The sequence below is a fragment of the Cibotium barometz genome, chromosome 53, assembly GCF_041138505.1.
Source record: "Cibotium barometz isolate CiBa-2024 chromosome 53, ASM4113850v1, whole genome shotgun sequence".
In the NCBI taxonomy this organism is placed as follows: domain Eukaryota; kingdom Viridiplantae; phylum Streptophyta; class Polypodiopsida; order Cyatheales; family Cibotiaceae; genus Cibotium; species Cibotium barometz.
In genome coordinates this window covers 17271522-17291431 of record NC_141098.1, presented here as the reverse complement: position 1 = coordinate 17291431, position 19910 = coordinate 17271522, and the positions used below count along the sequence as shown (strand labels likewise).

General features: G+C 43.7%; 1 protein-coding gene across 1 annotated transcript; it reads left to right on the top strand.

The window, feature by feature from the left end:
* The first annotated feature begins 14516 nt into the window (after positions 1–14516).
* Positions 14517–16450, top strand: LOC147608372 (uncharacterized). The gene is made up of 3 exons (XM_086788984.1): positions 14517–15543; positions 15626–15791; positions 15872–16450. Exons 1-3 carry the CDS (start codon positions 14602–14604, stop codon positions 16318–16320), a joined length of 1557 nt encoding a protein of 518 aa, XP_086645110.1. The 5' UTR covers positions 14517–14601; the 3' UTR covers positions 16321–16450.
* Positions 16451–19910: the final 3460 nt, after the last annotated feature.

The following is a 19910-nucleotide window of genomic DNA, read 5'->3' as shown; positions in this document are numbered from 1 at the left end:
ATTGGGTCTTCAGATGGAAGTACCGCAATTGTATGGAATCCCTGACTTGCTTGAGGCCTAGACATGATGGTATTTACCTTATAGTTCCAAGGACCGTGACTACTCGTATATACCGAGGGTATAACTCCAGCTCTTTACTGGCAGTATATATGAGTAAATCTAAGACTCTTGGAAATACAAGGATACGAGCAAACAAAGGAACCTAACTCTATCTCACAGGGAAAACGTAATTATTATAATAGGAATCTATTCCTCCGATGAAATGGCACTCAATGTGTGTGATCATGGATGGAACAATTTCACACTTGATTAATGGAAGCTAATGCCTTTTCCCTCTTTTCTTTATGAGTCATGGCCACTAGCTCGTCTCCTAAAACGAACTTGTTTGGGTGCTATTCTATTACGGATCGTAAATAATAATTAGGTTAGAAAGTTACCCGCCGACTCATCAGGTCCACCCATCCATAGGATGGTGCATCCATTCACCCACGCACCCAATCATTTTTGTTATCCAATTAGGTCCTACCACACTGTGAAACATATAAAAACAGGTTCTTTAATTATTTCCCGTCACTGATTCATGAAGACATTATTCCTGGAGGGGTCTAGAACTACGAACATCACTCACCCGCTTGGTGAGGACTACTACTAAGTGGGTCCCCAGTTCCCTCCTCGACGTTGCGGTGATGTTTAAAACTCAGAGCCCCCACAGATTCCCACCTACCCCCTCAAGGATGTTAAAGCCCAACAACCCATAACTGTTTAAGAGGCTATGTTGTTGGCAGAGATCTATAAAGAGCAATACAAGTTTAAGTCTTTTGGAAGGCTATAAATGAATGATTCTTCCGTGGGAAAGTCTACATAAGCTTAACCAACTCATACCATCCCAAATTACCCTATGACTGGTCTATAGCAAGGGTGAAAGGCCAAATTTCACATTTGGAACCAATCCACAAAAGGATGATATTGGTAACGGGAAACCCACAAATGAGAGCATGGTTATAAAGGAAGATAGAATCAATGACATGAAGAGCAAAGGCCTATGTTATAAATGTAAGGAAGTGGAACAAACACCCCTTTAAGTCTTACAAAACAAAGAAGTTGTCATTGAGTAAAGGTCTATGCTATAAGTGCAAGGAGAAGTGTTCGAGGGGTGCACTACTAAGAAACCCTATGTATCACATGCTTTCAAGGGGTATTTAAAGAACCCCTTACCTGTGAATTTTTCATGAATAAAAATGACCCCTTTTCCTTTATAGACTTATGGGTTTTTTTTCAAATTTGATTTTAAAATCCTCTTTTGTAAATGTATGTTTATAAATTTATCTTAAAATTTTGAATTAAAAAACCCCTTCATTTGAACTCACATGCTATACTGACATATTTTTAGGTGAACCTAAAGAAATGAAACAAACACCACTTCAAGTCTTGTAAAAAAAAATAAAGAATTTATCATTGAGTTGCTTCTTACCAAATTATACCATGAGAATATGGGTGAAGAATCTGAAAATTATGATGATTTCTATGAGATAAGGGAAGACGAGGAAGATATTGAACCTAGGGGTGAGTTTCCTTTTGATCCGGGTGCATGAAGGAACCAAACCATGGTGATGGATTGTCTACTATGTGTGCTACAGACAAGTCCAGGCATGATGCTACTCTATGCACTCTTTCCTATGATGCCTATGCTAGTTGCAAAGGTCCAAACACTTTGAGGTTTGAGGCTAAGATTATTAGAAGGATGATTACACATGTATTGGTTGGATAGTGGTAGTTAAGGATACTCATAATTATCCAAGATTGATTTGAGGAGTGGGTGTCATCAAATCCAAATGAAGGGAGGTGATGAATTTAATATAGCTTTTAGAATGGAAAGGGGGCTATTCCATTTCATGGTTATGCCATTTAGCTTATGCAATGCACCCGCCGCACATTCCAAGAATTGGTGAATAAGGTGGTTCAACCCTTTCTCTATAAGTTTATCTTTGTATTCTGTGATGACATCCTCATATATAGCAAAGGCGAGAAGGATCATTTGATGCATGTGAGAAAGATACTTGAGGTATTGAGGGCCAACCAATTGTATGCTCAGGAGAGAAAGTGTCCCTTTGATGGCCATGAAGTGGAGTATCTTGGGCACATTGAGCAAAGAGGGCATTAGAGTGGACCCCAAGATTGTGGAATGTGTGACCTATACCCATAAATGTGTATAATTTAGGGTTTTCTCAAGATTATCATCATTCTATATGAGGTTTATTGAGAGATATGTAGAAATTACAGCCCCTCTCACTAATAAGCTTGAGAAAGAAGCCTTCTTTTGGGATGCCATAGCAAAGAAGAGCTTTGAGGAGCTCAAGAGGATGCTCACTTCAACCCCTATTTTAATGTGCTCCCGATTTCACTAACCCTTTTGCCATGAGGGGGGGGGCGATGCTTGTGGAAGAGGAATTGGGGCAGTTTTGTATCAATACCATGGGGTTGTTACCTATGAGAGCCGCAAATTGGATGAGAAGAAGATGCATATGCATGTTTTATGACCAATAGATGATTGATATTTTGCATGCCATGAAGAGGAAGTGGCATCATTACCTTTATGGTAGTCATTTTTATGTGAGAAGTGATCATCGTGTGTTGAAGTACTTCCTTTCCCAACTGAATCTCCTAAGCAAAGAAGCTAGTTTGAAACCTTACAAAATTAAGATTTTGAGATTACTTGCACAAAGGGCAAGGAATAATGTGGTGGTCGAGATGCTCTAGGCATGTTCTGCTATTTTCAAAGTACACAAATATTGGGTCATGGACATTCAAGAGGAATATCTCTTGGATGAGGAGGTGTCACAAATAGTGCAGAAATTACAACATGGTTCTCATGAAGAGTTGCCTTATTTCATGCTATAAATTTGTCTCATTAACTACAAAGATAGAGTCTACCTTGTGTCTACATCAAGAAATGCATTCTTCACCAATGGTGGGGCACTTGGGAATATTCAAGATCTTTGATAAAATAAGGAAGAGCTTCTATTAGAAAGGGATGTGGCCTTAAGGACATACATGATTTTTTCATAAGATGTATGGCTTGTTTGCTTAATAAGGACCCAACACATAAGTTCGGTGGGTTATTTCAATCTTAGCCTATTCTTGAGGAAAAGTGGACTCATATTTCTATGGATTTTATAACGGGTCTTCCACACACAAAGAAAGGTTGGGATGTCTTGTGGTTGTGGATAAGTTGACAAATGTGGCACATTTCATCCTTCCAAAGGTCTACAAGGCAATTACATGACATTTATGGTTGCAAGGCAATTTGTGGATCATATATTCAAGTTGCACAGTGTACCACAACAAATTGTGAGTGACCAAAGTGTAAAATTCATGAGTTGATTTTGGAGAACTTTGTTTGAGATCATTGGAACCAAGTTGACACCAAGCATCTTGAGACCGATGGACAAATAGGAGAGGGTGAATAAGTGGGTGGAAACTTACTTGAGACACTATTGCTATGACACTCAAAGTGTGTAGGATCAATGGTTGGCCTTAGCTGAGTTCACCTACAATAGTACTCATCATGAGAGTGTTGGCATGTCCCCTTGTTGAGTCATTGTATGGTTATAAGTTGAAAGCGACTATAATGGCTGTCAACTAAGGAGTGAATCCAAATGAAAAAGAGGAAGTGGAGAGGATGTATGCTCCTCTCCAACAATGCAAGGCAAACATGAAGGAAGATCAAGTGAGAATGAAGCATTATGCCGATGCCCATAGGATACCTTTGGAGTTTCAAGAAAAAGATTATATATTTTTAAGGATTCCCAAGTCAAGATATGGGTCTCTTAAAGGGAACACTAACACCAAATTAGCTCAACTATGGTCCATATATGGTTTTGAGGAGTGTGGGGGAAGTAGCATTTCAATTACTACTTCCAGCGGCCACTTATATTCATGATGTATTATATGTTTCTCACTTAAAGGCTTACATAAGGCCCAAAGTGCAAGTTCATGATGAGCTACCTCTAATCAATGAGAAGGGATTGATTAAATATGTTCTCGAGAAGATATTGGGTATTAGAGAGAGGGTACTTTGCAGCCGCGAACTATGGTGGAATACCTTGTCAAATGGCATGGATTATCCAATGAAGAAACTTCATGGAAACCCGCTTTAATGTTGAAGGGATTTCAAGGGTTGTTGGATGCATTTGGGGGGAGCAATGACGCTTGAAAACAAAGAGTATACTTGCTTGAATTTTCTTGGATTTCCTATTTGGACAACCCTCTTCATGATGGTATTGGATGAGCATGGGTTGAGAGATTCATATGGGTTATATGCTATCATGGAGAGTTTGTTTGGGATGTTTCAAGAGCATTATATGCAGTTAACAGCCATATGGAGGTGTTTACCTAATACATTCAAGTTGGACCTTGGATAATCACTCTCGCCAATGTCAAGCCAAAATCACATTGGTCTAGTCCCTCTTGGCCCAGTGGAAGGGTGAGGTGCATCCACTCAGATTGCATGGGGAGGTCGAATGACTATGGCCACATCAATCCACCGCTAGCAATTGCTAGCTTTTGCTAGATAGCAACTAAAACCCCCACCGGTTTCATCGCGCAACAACCATGTGGGGAGGTGTTTGCTCTCATATATTCAAGTTCGCATGGGCTTTATGCAGTTAACAACCATATGGAGGTGTTTTCTCTCATACATTCAAGTTGGACCATGGATAATTACTCTATGTGGAAAGTTGAATTGTTGGCATGGGCTCTATAGAGATACCCTCACTCATATGATGTATAAAAGAGTTATTCCTATGGTTTCGAGGATGGAACCTTATGGAGGTAACCTCTCATATGATGTATTAAAGAGTATGGTTTTGAGGATAAACTTATGGGTGGGGATGGTTTGTAACATGGTGGAATCAATATCCATGTTAATAAGCATATGAGTTTAGGATATATGGGCCAAAGGCCATGGGACATGAATAATTGGTGTGGACATTGAGCTAAGGTCCAAGGCCACAAGGGTGGACATTAATAATGAAGTGTGAAATGGAGCTCCAGTACATTGAGCTTAATCATATTTCTAATCAAACATTAATCATCTTCTTGCTTCAAGCAAGCTTCCATGGTACTCCTTCAAGAGTGCAAGCATGTGGTACTCCATATATTGAAATGTATTTCTACTTTCTTTCCAAAAAAAAAAAAGAATAAAACATGCAAGTCACTTATCAAAATCTCCACTTTTTTTTTTGTCAAAAACGTGTTCTTCCATCGGTGTACTTTTGTCCTGAAAGCGAGGGAGACCATTGTTATAGTCTATAAATATTGGACATGAAGTGATATTCCCCATCCAAGTTCCTTGGCTAAATTTTGCATTGACGAAGATGACTGGTGTTAAGATTATGTATTTTTTCTTAATTCAACACTGAACAAGTGAGAAGCTGAAAATTGGCCAAGTTATCCATCCTTTTTGAAAATTGGTCTTTCTTGGATTGATAAAGTATTTTCTTTTGCTCTTGTAATAATAAAAAATGCCCCAACTTGCAAGTTCATGTGCCAAGCTTGGAAGGGTGTCATGGGACTCACTAAATGGAATGATGGTCTAAGATCTAATAATAAAAAATGTTCCAACTTGCAAGTTTTTGTGCCAAGCTTGGAAGGTTGTCATCATGGGACTCACTGAATGCAATGGTTGTACTAGATCTACTGGCAACTCCTTTTTTTCAACTGTGCATCTGGTAGGCCTCAAAGATTCAACCCTCCTCTGCCTCATTTGGATTTTTCCACTACTAAGAAAATAAAAAAAAGGGCCTGATGAAATGTTTTGGTGACTTATGGGATGGACCCTTACAAGGATGGATGGATGATGCCCGAGCTAGTGGTTGTATGTATCATATCTCTAACAAGGTTTTGTTGGTGGTTACACATGTATTGGTTGATTTGGATGGCATATGGGTGTCGACTACTTACAATCCTCTCACTTGGTTAAAGGACTAGCAAATTATGGAAAAATGGGTGGCATTAGACAAAAGTGCTAGTAGTTTCTTCTACAAGGATCTAGTGGTCATAGGCATTGCCAATGGCTATAATGCTAATGTTCTTAAACCACTTCAAATAGTATAGTGTCTACGGGGGTTTTGATAATGATATTGAGATGCTAGTGCATACTTCTAAAGGGTCTAACCTTTATTACTATTTGATACAGAGGTATAACTCAAAGAGCTGTGACAAGAAGGAGCTGGTTGTGATGATGACAAGCACAATCATTACTCTTGGCATGGGTGTAGGATACTAGTGGAATCCAATCCTAAACGTCAAGGGACATGTCTAATAGCAAAGAAAGGGATAAGATCCATATTATAGAATTTATCCTAAGAGAGCCTTGTTTCTATCATTAAAGAGTTGTATTTTCAATAGGGTTAACTTTCCTGCTGGTCATAGCTTGTATATTTGAGGTATTGAATTGTTGGGAGTTTGTGCTTTTATACTTGGTTTTAATTCTATAAATATATATTACCAAAAAAGGCCAATTTGTATTTTGAAAGAAAAAACACCAAGTTCAATAATGAAACTGGTAAGGTAGGATGCCACTATGTGGTCCACTGCTGCCATCCCTCAAGACTAAATCCCACATAATATTTTAGAGAGGGGAGGCACGAGATCCACGGTGGGGGAAGTAGGCAGGAGTTTTGGAGGGTCGCTAGCCATTGGATGGGTGGCCGAAAAATGTCCGCTAACACCTTTTTGTAAACTCGGGCATTTTTGTAAACTCGGCCAAAAACGCAAACTTGGGCATTTTTGTAAACTCGGGCATTTCTATAAACTCGGGCTAATTTGTAAACTTAGCCGGCATGTGCCTAGGTGGGATTCGAGCGTGGTCCCAGGTAAAACCCTATCATCATGCCTGCGCACCTTTGAACTATGGAGAGTCCATCATTAGGCTTTAAGATTATCCCCACTTCCCCTAATAGTTCAACCAGGGCGGCCGCCCTTCGGTGAAAATTGGATGGCCCTCGTTGGCCCTGCCTGCACACAGACTAGGATCCCATGGCTAAGGGGTCTTTATGACCCCTATGGAGTTTTTTTATAGAAAAGATAATTTGATATTAATAATATTTAGTTACAAAAAAAGATGAACTTGTCGCCTGTTAAACAGGCTACGATCTCAGAAGTTGCATCCTGGTGCTATCTAATAGCTCAGAGCTGAAAGGACCAATTAACACCTTTAACTCTGCTACAAAAGCTTCCACCTTTCACTTAGGATGCTATATATGTGGACATTGACGGAACACTATGTACAGCTGATTTCTAGCCGTCCAAAATTGTTACAACACAAAATATCTAATCCAAGGCCATATGCACACTAGGGCCAGGTTGAGGAGCTTGGTGTCACCCAATAATGCATGTTTCCATGTAAACTGATGTTGTGTGCCGCGACTTTCCACCACCTTCACGTTCCTCTCCATGCACTGGGTAAGCCCAAAAAACCTGAAAGGCATTTTTCATGTGTGTGCTATAGAAGGGGCATAGTTGGAGACATTGGGTCCCAGTTTTTAGCAAGTCTGTCCCTTGCAGGAAGTTTCAGGTGGAGCAACCACCAAGGAAAAATGTTGATGTGGAAGGAGGGAGTTGCTATCTACACTGTCGCCATATGTCGGGCCTTGCCGACAGAGCTTGGGAAAGTCCATTAACCTTCCAAACCAATGGATTTGGCAATCCTGAATGTCCACTCCTTTCAGTTCCAGGAGTGTTTTCACTTTAACTCAGGAGTTTAGGAGATAGTTATCACTTATCAGGCACAGTGCAATTGGCCAGTGTGAGGAGAGCGCATCTAGCAGCTTGGAGAATAACGAGTGCAAGGTTTGAGAGACCATAGTTTGGATCAATAACGTTCCAATCTAGCCATTGGGCCATTTTGCTATCCCAAAGATCATTCCATATTTGCAAGCCTTTCTTGTGGAGTTTATGGGCCTAGTTGACGTTCCATAGTGCCTGTGGTGGTTGACCATCTTCCATATTACATAGTCACCATCATATACTCTCACCCAGGGCTCCATCGCCCGTGAGGGGGTGTTGGCCATTCCACTTGAGACTAACAAAAATCTCTTGCCACACCTTGCCATGAGCCCATGCACTAAAGTAGATTTCTTGACTGTGCACATGCCCAAGGATGCAATCCTGTGCCTCCAAGATAGGTTCAGCCATTGCCCTTTTGCCGTGATAATCCTGTTTTTGCATTTTGAATGAAGTGTTTGGTAATTACTCCCAAAGGTCATAGTGTTTCAATCTTCTATAGCCACTTAAGCGTAAGCGTCTTGGCTTTCATCTTCAGGTTAGTTATGCCCAAACCACCTTTTTATTTGGGGGAACAGACTTGTGCCATGAGATTGCGTACGCGTCAGCTCTTGCCCTCAGCTCTGCTCCACGAGAAATCCCTAAAGAGTTTGTCCACTTTGTAGAGTCAGATTTGTTAAGGGCGCAGTAGGAGGCAAGGTAAGTCATGTAGGGCAACAGATTATGCTTAAGCATCACCAACCTTCCAGAGAAGGAAAACTGCACTTTGCTCCAGTGAGTCACTTTTCCTTATAGTCGAGGGAAAAACCAATTGAATCTTTGTTTGCTGATGTCCCTTCCAATAGGGCAGCCCAACAACTTGAGTGGGGTCCCATGCGAAATCCATTTGAAACCATATTTGTGGTCCCATGGTTGTCTGTCACCTCTATCGACCCCAGTAGGGCCTTAGCTTTGGCAGTACTGTTAATCGAGCCAACGAGTTGACAAAATTCATCCACTAGCTATACGAACGTGTCAATATTAGTCTCATCATAAGCCAAAATCAAGCTATTATCATCCACGAAGAACTAGGTAGTCATCTCTTGGTCTCCTTCGGGGAGGGGGATCCCTTTGATCAAACCCCTCTCTTGGAAGGAGTGGACATTAACCAACAATGGCTTTGTGATTATCACAAAGAGAAGAGGGGAAAGCGGGCATCCTTGCCTAATAGACCTCTATAGTATATACTCTCCAACTATCATCCCATTGATGATGACCTCTGAGTTCGCATTTAGCAACAAAGCATGGACCATCCCAACAAGGGCTCATCCAAATCCCATTTTGTCTAAGACGGCCAGCATGAAGTCCCGCCTGAATCTGTCATATGCTTTATCTAGGTCAAGATTAAGAAGCATGTAGGGTTGGTTGAGGGCTAGGGCATACCCAATCCCACACTGAATGTTGAGGATCACTTCATGGATTTTCCGGCCACCATAACAAACCCAAATTGGTTTGGATCAACCACTTGGGGTAGAATGAACTTGATTCGGAGTGCAAGAGCCTTGGCAAAAACCTAACAGGAGGTATTGAGCATAGTTAGAGGATGCTAGTCTCCTACCATTAGTCTATGGGTTCGCTTTGGGATGAGTTTAATGTGCCCCTAGTTCACCTCCTGAGATAATTCCACAACTGCATGCATCATTGTTCCACAACTGCATGCATCATTGATCATGGCACGTAGATCATAGCTAAGGAGTGGCCAAAAGTGCCAATAAATTCTATTGGTAGCCCATTTGGGCTTGGGGTCTTTTCTTTACCCATCTTGCTGGTAGCAAATTTAAGCTCATCCTCTATGAAAGCCCTGCTTAAAACTGCAAGGGAGGTTATCCTTGACAAGAGTTTTCCAATCTCCTTGACAAGATAATTCCACAACTGCATGCATCATTGTTCCACAACTGCATGCATCATTGATCATGGCACGTAGATCATAGCTAAGGAGTGGCCAAAAGTGCCAATAAATTCTATTGGTAGCCCATTTGGGCTTGGGGTCTTTTCTTTACCCATCTTGCTGGTAGCAAATTTAAGCTCATCCTCTATGAAAGCCCTGCTTAAAACTGCAAGGGAGGTTATCCTTGACAAGAGTTTTCCAATCTCTCTGGGTATCCATCCTCTATGGATGGGGCTGAGCCCCTAATGGCAGATAGATGTGCGGTGAAGAGTGCCGCTATCTCGCCCCCTCATTTTCCGTGATTGAGCCATCCATCTTCATCCGCCTGCTTGTTCTTTGTTGCTTGTGTTTCTTCTTGACTTGCCAAAAAAAGGAACTGGTTGGGGCATCACCCTTGGCTAGCCATTGTGTGTGCGAGAGCGGATCCTAATTGCTTCATCTCTGGCATTCACTTGTGTCTAGAGGTAGGAGTCTAGGTTGTTAATTAGTGTGGTGCTGACATGGTCAAGACCCTCCTATTGCACTGCTTGCATGAGGTTCTCCCTCAGTTTTTTAACTATGGTGAGCCTAGCTCTCCCTACTCTTGCATTCATAGAAATTCGTTGTATACCAAATGCATCTGTCCCATGTCTCTAGTGGGGGACCACCTTGGGCTCTTACTACGCTATCTCAACCCCCAAGTCAAAATCACTCTTCACCACACTCTCCTTGATCGTGGCTACTCAGATCACTCTCCTCTAATGGTTTCGTTTGACCTCTCGCCCTCTACCCTACGCAGAGTGCCCCCCCCTTTCAAGCTTAACATTTCCCAAGGCGAAACCCCTCACCAGCCTCCATTAGATGCGTAGCATCTATCCAAGTGGGCTGCTCACCAATCTTTCTTGCCTTGTTTATTCGTCCACGTGTAACTGCATGCATCAGTCCTGCATGTAGACTTGTTTTAGTTGCATTTATGTATACATGTCTGCCATGCTTCCCTCTCAACCCAACAGGTGTCGCGGGGATGGGAGAGATCAGCTGCTCATGTTGAAGTCACCAATCATTATTGCATCTTCTCCCTCAAGTACTGTTCCTAATTGCTCCCAAAGGGTTTCCCTCTCTGCAGAGTCATTAGGAGCATACACAGTGCAAAGAGCAAACTAAACAGAGGGAGTCTTTACCTTCAGCACCAATGCGTGTCCGTTCTCCTCCTTGAATTGCAAAGAGCAAACTGAACAAAGGGAATCTTTACCTTCAATTCCTCCCGCTCAGTGGCGAGGTGTGTTAGTGTAAAAAGAAGTTCCACCCCTCTTGATATTGAGGGGGTGGTTGGTTTCAGTTCCTATAGACACAGAAAATTACGTTGCCATGCATTAAAGATATTTAAAACCTATCTTTTCTTTCTGTTGGAACACATCTCTGAGATGTTCCAAGTGAGGATTTTAACATGTCTGTTCTCCTCCTTGAATTGCTCCATGTACGTCCACCGTGATTTGAGCAAGATGGCAGTTCCTCCCGCTCAGTGGCAAGGCATGTTAGTGCAAAAAGAAGTTCTACCCGTCTCAATATTGAGTAGTCGCTTTCAGTTCCTATAGACACAGAAAATCAGGTTGCCATGCATTAAAGAGATTTAAAACCTATCTTTTCTTTCTGTTGGAAGGCATCCCTTAGATGTTCCAAGTGAGGATTTTAACGTTGAGTGTATAGACATTTTAAACGTCCTGCGATATATCTAACCCAATGGGCTTGAGTGCCGCCAAAGAATTGTACTTGTTACCCAAGATAAGGACTCTCCCTTTGGCATGGGCTTCCTTCTTGAGAGATCCTTTACTTTGCCCTTACAGTGGGACATTAGTATCTTTAGGTTGCAATGAGGGGCGTAATGGCATGTTCTTACCTGCCACTCCAAAACCCTGATCTTCATGCATTTCCCTCTCTCTTTTTCAACCCGGAGGACTCAGCGCGCCAGGCATCTAGGCCACATGCACAGGGGAAGCATTTGAAGGAGTTGGGGATGTGTCTGCGCTCTTCTTGGAATCTTCACTTGCATGAGCTAGTTCCTCTACTGGGTTGAGGGCAATCCTTAGAGAAGTGGCCAGCCTCCTTGCATTTGTAACACGAATCTGGGAATGTGTCAAAGTGGATAGAGATGTTGAATTCAATCCCTTCTGGGGTCAAGAGTGACATGACATGTGGGATATTGTTTCTTCTATCCCACAGGATACAGCACCGACACGGCCCTTGGCCTTCGTTATGTTCCAATGGAGGCGTATGCAGCACCTTGCCAAGCACTCCAGCCATGGTGGGTACCTCGGCCCATAGGTAGTAAGGTAAATTAGGGAAGCTGACCCACACCGGGCACTCGTTTTGTAGAACATGCTCTAGTTTGAATGCAGGGTACCAGGGGATGATATGCACCAAGCTATCGTTGTAGCAGGGGACCACAAAGCATATGTTGTCTCTCTGCACTATTGACTCAACCAACACCTGGAAAAGAAGCCTTTGCTAGCAAAATGAAAGTGAGCAAGAGTAGAGTTACCTTGAAATGCTATCGCAAACCACCTTTTGAATTCTTCCTCCGCGTGATGGGATGCGTCCTGTGAAGTACAGGTAAGCCTTGCACTCCATTGCACGCTTGAACTCGAGGCATACGCAGTCCATGGGGAGGGCAACGCAAGCGATGAAGACTTTCTATGGGAACAAGGGTTGGAGGTCATCAGAGAAGCTGGCCTTGGTGGTTAGGAGGTCTGCTCTATAACTGCATCTTGTAGACTCTGCATAACAGAGGCATCCATTGTGCCGAAGGGCAAAGTGTCAGCATATGAAAGAGGCTGAGGCAAAAAGTTCTACATGCCTTGGTTAAAAGGAGAGGTCATTGGAACAAGAGCTTTAGCAAAATCACTGTGGCATGTAGGAGAATAAATCTGCTACATGATGACCACCAGCCAGGTGTCCTATCGGTTGCTCCAATGCTAAACCTGAGGTGACACTTGCGCTCTTGCCATAAGGAGAGTATTGAATCCTCTCTGCTGGCATGCACCAGCAACTCCAGCAGGACTGACTGTCAAACTGAGAGAGGCGGGCGACGCAACGGGCGAGCCATGCACCTTGAACCTAACGAGGTTGTCGTACACTTCTTGGAGTTTCCTGCGGCCTGTCCCTTACTCGTGAGGCCACCCACTGCCAGCTGAGTTTCCTGCCTGTGTGATGGCCGTACGGACGCGAGCCCAGTACGAGCGGACGTCCGGCACGAAACACCACGTCTTTGCCGCACGCGGCCCTTGATGGCTCATGACGGCTCCACCGGCCCATCGAGCACGTTGCACGCGTTTGCCTTGCGGGTCTCACCGTTCATGTGCCCTTCATGCCCGGCTCGGCTCCAGGGGCCTCACTCGGGACTTGCCTTCCATCCATGCCCTGCCGGCCTAGGGTCCCATCGCGGCCCGGCCCGCCGGGGCCACGTCGGCGGCCGTTTTTCCACCGTCCACGGTCCCGTCGGCTCAATCGGTCCCGACTCTGTCAAGGTAGGGAGGGCATCCCCCGGAGGCACTCGGCTCCCGTGAACACCGCTCGCAACGCGGGAGGCCTAACGTGCCTACCCGGTGCGTGAGTGCGTCTCGGTGCCTACCATGGGTCCATGCTTTGCCCCTCCAAGCACTTCCTCCCCATATAGATGCATTATATTCGGGGCGGTCTAGCATACCCCTCGGGCACCATGTCCCTCCGGATAGAAATCTCGCGACGCGTCACGGTAAACGGCCGTTTTGGCCGTTTTTAGCCAAAACGGCGAAAACCGACGGAACGCGTCACATACACCCCCCCTTTATAGAATTGACGCCCTCGTGAATTACTTTTGAAACGAAAGGTGGGATGCATGACCTGATTATAACGCATCTGTGCAACGTGATAGATAATATATGTTGAGGACGGGAGGTCCTTACCCTGCTTTATAGCCATGAGCAGAGTAGGTGTCTAACCCGTTTACAAAGAAAAAACGGTGCATATTTTTGTATTTTTGCCATTTTTCAAATTTTTTTTTGGCTTTTTTCACAATAAGGTTGGGACTTCAAGCCCCCGCTCGAGAGTCCCCCCAATCCCAACAAAAGTGGCGAGGTGACTGCGTGGTCTCGCCGGAGCTCCTGTCTGAGCTGAGTAAGAGTGGTTACCTTCAGCAATGCAGTTTTGCCGGGAAAGTAAAAGTCTTCAATGGAGTCCAGACTTGTTTGCCGAGTTGACGCCAACTTGGTTTGCAAGATCTTTACTTCAAATCTGACTTTACATTCCTTGTCGTTGGAGCTTTGTTGTGAGCCTTGCTGCTCTGCGATGCCCCTTGAGCTCTTTGTGCCGAATCTTTAATGGACAAGAGTTGCCCACCTCACTGACGCCAGCTTGGTTTGCCCTTCTTGTGCCACTTCAAGTTCTGCACTTTGTTGACCTTGGACCCTGACGCCCAGCTTGAACGTGCCTACCCGGTGCGTGAGTGCGTCTCGGTGCCTACCATGGGTCCATGCTTTGCCCCTCCAAGCACTTCCTCCCCATATAGATGCATTATATTCGGGGCGGTCTAGCATACCCCTCGGGCACCATGTCCCTCCGGATAGAAATCCCGCGAGGCGTCATGGTAAACGGCCGTTTTGGCCGTTTTTAGCCAAAACGGCGAAAACTGACGGAACGCGTCACACTGCCCCTTACTCGTACCCTTATTAGGGAGATTGTGTTGAGGCCACCCACTGCCAGCTGTGTGCAGCCAAAAAATATTTATCGTCTCTCTCCGTGGGGCCATCTTTAACACGGGACCCATGGGCTTGACTTTCCGTGCCCTGCGCGACAGAAATTGGGAAAGGATAAGCCAGCCTTGTGTGCAGCTGCTTCTAAGTTCTACTTCTTGTATGTCCTGAAGTTTTGTTGGTATGGGCAGCATTGAGAAGGAGAAGGATAGTAGCGATTTGGAGGTGGCGCTGGATGATTCTCCCCACAGCCGGATGGTGGGAGGGACGGAATACTGCTGGTGCAAAGCGGTGAGCAGGGGCACGGGCACCACCGTACTGGCCTTGCTCTTCGACGCGGATAAAGTGCTGCCCTCGCTGCTGCAGTCGGCGCTCGACCATCTGCAAGCCACGCACCCGCGCCTGCGCTCGCGACTGCTCTGGATTCACGGTCGCCCGGCTCTCTCCGTCAGCCCCGTGCCCTTTGTCAAGCTCCAGGTTGTGCACTCCCACGACTTTTTGCAAGTTCATGAACAGGATGCGGAGAATTCACAGGGGGTTGAGTGGCTGAGGCTGGTAGAGACGGAACTCAACATTAACTCCGAGTGGCGGGAGCAGCATCATTGTTTGGAACCCAAACCCATGATGGCCGTGCGCCTCTACGTTGATATCCAGCCCTCTTCAGCCCAACCAGAATGTTGCAACTCACGCTCACTGCTGGTTTTCAGGCTGCATACTGCCATCTGCGACCGTGCCTCTGCAGCCACCATTCTCACAGAACTGCTACATACCACGTGCAGATTAAGGTCGGGGTCAATCAATGGCGAAGGCAAAAGCAGCATCAATATAGCCACGAATTATCCCCCTGTTTTTGCAGGGGAAGATGTAGGTCCTTTCCGGCAACTGCTCCAGCAGGAGAAGCAGGGGGAGGAGGAACCCAGGATTAGTCTTGTAGCTATTGAGGACGCGATCCCGAAAGGCATGGCCGACAAGCCCTTTTGGGCTCACGGGGTGGACATTCTGGGATACTCGCTTGGCTCCAGGCGCCATGCCATGCTTCCCTTTCTAAATGTGGAGCAGTCAGAACGCCGTTCGGAGATCATCTGCCACAAGCTTGGTGTTGGGGATACACAAAAGCTCCTGAAGGTGTGCAAAATAGATCCTGGTACTGTCTTTTTGCCTCTCCATTTTTAAATCGTTGTGCACTTGATTTTTGTTGGGAGTGCAGGAGTGCTCCACCCAGAGGACTAGTAGGTTGGGAGCGTTAACTGCAGCAGGGCTAAAGGCGATCGCCATTCTGAAGAAATTGGGCTCTCGTACTGAACACTACGCAGTAGTCACGCTTTTGGATTGCCGCTTTCTTCTAGAGCCTGTCCTATCCAAGTCCACAGTGGGTGAGTGACTACTAGCAATTCTTCATCACGTATATAAAGTCTTTAGTTATCAATGGCCTCATTCCTGTGGGAATGCATAGGCTTCTACCATTCGGCTATATTGAACACGCACCAGGTGGGCGAGGGGGTCGAGTTTTGGGAGCTGGCGAGGAGGTGCTCCGGCGCAGTGGAGGGGGCGGTAAGCAGGAGGAAGCACTTCACGGATATGGGGGACGTGGGGCTTCTCATGTGCCAGGCCATGCAGATGCCCCAGCTCACGCCGTCCGCCTCGCTGCGGACGTCGACGCTGGTGGTGTTCGAGGAGGCGGTGGTGGACGAGGTGGAGGCGGAGGCGAGGCAGGAAGTCGGCCTGCTCGAATATACCGGCTGCTCCTCCGTGCACGGCGTGGGTCCCAGCATCGCCATCTTCGACACCCTCAGGCAAGGAGCTCTTAACTTCACCTGCGTCTACCCGTCTCCCCTCCACTCTCGCACCCAAATCACACAACTCCTCCACACCATGATGCGCATACTGGTGAACGCGGCTTAACAAAGTCTGCAACCATACATGGAGGGTAACACGCTGCCAAAGGCCATAAGCGGATGAAACGCTCTCGTCAAGAAAGTTGTTTATAAAAATATGCTACGGCAACCTATTATGATAAATATTTTTTTCAAGATATGTTTGCGGGTTCTAAGGTCCTCCCACAGCCACTTGAGGCATCTTCATCAACTACTCCATTTTCTGTCCCTCCGCATTTGTTTTCTCAGTCAAAATTAAGAGTCTTTATATGGAATGTCCACCCAATGTATCTTTGTGAGGTGTCTAAACAGTGTTATCAATTTATTTTCTTTTAAAAGATTGGAATTATATTAGAAAATAGAAGTAAAGAAAGAATACAAAAAGCTTTTTAAACGAAGAAAAGCGCTTAACTTCAATATCTCAATAAATGGAGAATAGAAGGTTTCATTCTTTGTTGATACTCTCTTCAGCCTTGGTTAGTTGGCAAATGTATTTTGCTAGCTCTTTATTGTGAGCATCTAGATCAACAATAGCTCCTTTCTCTTTAGTAATCAAGGAGGAGGCAGCATCTCTATTGCTTCCTTATGCCGTATGTAGGCTTGGTCTCTGCTTCCAACGTATCAGTGATTATTTAACTCTCAAGTGGCAAGACAGTGGGCTGAGCACATTCTCTTCTGCAGATCCAATAATCCTTTCATCTTAAAAAATAAAGAAATTTTCTAATTTGATGTATGTCAGACTTTTTATCTCAGAAAAGAAAGGCATCTTTCACATGCCCAGAGAAATTCTACTCTAATGATATTCCACATTTTAGTTAAACAATCATTAGCTTCACCCAATAGGATTTCTTTCTCGGTTTTTTAAGGGCAGTAGGATGGACCAGCTTAATGCACACACAGAGGAAATCCAATACGGTGGAGTTCGGCTAGACCCTATGCCAATCTTGGCAACATGTTGGTTTGTCCAGGAGCTTTGTAGGCGATAAGCCACGCAAGGCAGGCATGACTTTTTAGGAGCTATTCTTTTAGATCATATATGATGAAACCTAATTTTCCATTGACTTCTATGTCAATTAAAGAATCATTTATTATTGAGTTTGACATAGAGAGAGGGAGGAGGAAAGCAATAAATGGACAACCTATTGGATTGAAGGGGCCAACTAAGCTCAGTGCTGAAGCCATCCTTGTTTGAGAAGCATATGGACTCTCTCCCTTTAATTCTTTTTCTTGAGGATATTGAATAATTCTATTGAAGGCCTATCGACTTTCCCTGCCCACCAATATTGATGTATAAGTGAAGGTTTTGACAGCTAATTTCCTCCTCTCACTTAAGCTCAGATTTGGCTTGAAGCAACTCGTCTTGAAGTTGTTCTCTCCCTTCATTGATTAGTTGTTGCAATTTATTAACTTGAGCATACTTCTTATCTCTTCTCTCAGCCCTAATTCTGGCGATCTCTTGCTTAGTGCCTCTCAAGAGGAAAGGTCGAGATTCTTTGATAACAAAATCCTAGGCATTAGACATGCATTTCCCCAGGCTAAAGTTGCTCACCCATATTTGTTTAATGCTTTATTTAACAAAGGGGAGTTGGAAGTTTTTCAGGTTAGAGTGGAACCATTCTCTGCCCTAACCCTGTGGGAGGTCTTGTTTAGGGTTACAAGGATGGTTTTTACAAATCTAATGAGATGGTGCCCACGACCCATAACTTGGAGGGACTGAAGAATGAAATCCCATTCTACATAGGCTTTATCAAACTCAACTAATGGGAGCCCATCCAAGCCCGGGCTCTTTCCATTCTTGAGAGAGTCAATGGTGGTGCTGAGCTCTTCAATGGTGAAGTCCCCCTCCAACGTGGCAGTTATGGATTTGGAGGTAACTTTTTTTCTACATCTGGCTATACGTGCACAGGCTTTTGACTTCTCTGGAGATCTAATAGGAGGAAAGCTAAACATATCAACATAGAATCTATGGGCTATTTGAAGATTCTTTTCAAGGGTTTCAGCGCTGAAGCCATCCTTGTTTGAGAAGCATATGGACTCTCTCCCTTTAATTCTTTTTCTTGAGGATATTGAATAATTCTATTGAAGGCCTATCAACTTTCCCTGCCCACCAATATTTGATGTATAAGTGAAGGTTTTGACAGCTAATTTCCTCCTCTCACTTAAGCTCAGCTTTGGCTTGAAGCAACTCGTCTTGAAGTTGTTCTCTCCCTTCATTGATCAATTGTTGCAATTTATTAACTTGAGCATACTTCTTATCTCTTCTCTCAGCCATAATTCTGGTGATCTCTTGTTTAGTGCCTCTCAAGAGGAAAGGGCGAGATTCTTTGATAACAAAATCCCAGGCATTAGACAGGCATTTCCCCAGGCTGAAGTTGCTCACCCATATTTGTTTAATGCCTTATTTAACAAAGGGGAGTTGGAAGATTCTTAGGTCAGAGTGGAACCATTCTCTGCTGCCCTAACCCTGTGTGGGAGGTCTTGTTTAGGGTTACAAGGATGGGTTTGTGATCTAAGAGTAAGATGTTAGTTAACATATTTACTCTACAGCTAAGATAGGCATTGATGATACTATTGGTCATGTAACACCTATCTAGTCCTTCTGCACACTTGATCTCCTATTCTGCCATTGGACTAGGTGAAGGAAGAGGATTGATCCAGATCGATAAGCTCATGGAATCTTACATTCAATGCCATCTTTTCTTTTATGTGCCACAGATCTCTCCACCTTTGTGTGCTTAAACCTATCTCTGGACATTTTCCACCATGTTGAAGTCTCCCACAAAATGGGTATAGTTAAATCTTTAAGAAGATTTAATTATTCTTATTTTAAAAAAAAACAAAAAAGGAGGAGCAAAAGCGCTACTGTTCGTAGAGAGGCTTTGTTTAAAAGCACTGCAGCTTTAATTAAAGCTTGGTTCTAAAAGTTTATATATATATATATATATATATATATATATATATATATATATTATAAATAAGAAGGGGGCTCATGTTTCTTCCTCTATGCGCTGTGGCGGAATTTCTACCGTGGAGAACCTTTAGTTTGAAAAGCTTAAATATATTAAGCTTGTTTAGCTTTAATTTATTTATTCTTAATAAGAAAAAGCATTGCTACCCAGCTGTATATATACTTTTACTGAAGCTTGGTTTAAAAGCCTTCTTATAGACTTTTATTTAAAAGCTTCTAAAAAGCCTTAATTCAAGTTTTAGTGGAACTTTAATTTTCTTTAATCCAAAGCCTTAGTTTAAACTTTTGTTTAAAAGCTTTAACCAAAGCTTATAGCAAGTCAAGTTTTGATTATTAAAGTCTTAGTTTTATAAAGCTAAGCATAATAAAGCCTTTACTTGAAGCTTTTTTTTCTCTCTTTTGTTTTTCTTCGAAGCTTATAAGCTTTTCTAACAAAAGCTTAAACTAAAGAAGACCTTTATGCTCTCTCTTATATGTTTGAGAGTTGTTCCGAGTAAAGCTTCATTTAAAAGCTTTTAGAAGTATTAATTCAAAGCTATAGTTAAAGCTTTAGTTTGCGCGTTTCATTCTAACCTTAACTCATTATTGTACATGAATTTTTAAATCTTGCCAACAAAAGAAAGAGTTTAAGTTAAATTTATGTTTCTTAT

Coding starts and splice junctions, on each gene's coding strand:
- LOC147608372 (XM_086788984.1), top strand. CDS start 14,602: ATGGGCAGCATTGAGAAGGAGAAGGATAGTAGCGATTTGGAGGTGGCG. Junction 15,544..15,625: donor ATACACAAAAGCTCCTGAAG/GTGTGCAAAATA, acceptor TTGGGAGTGCAG/GAGTGCTCCACCCAGAGGAC. Junction 15,792..15,871: donor CCTATCCAAGTCCACAGTGG/GTGAGTGACTAC, acceptor GGGAATGCATAG/GCTTCTACCATTCGGCTATA.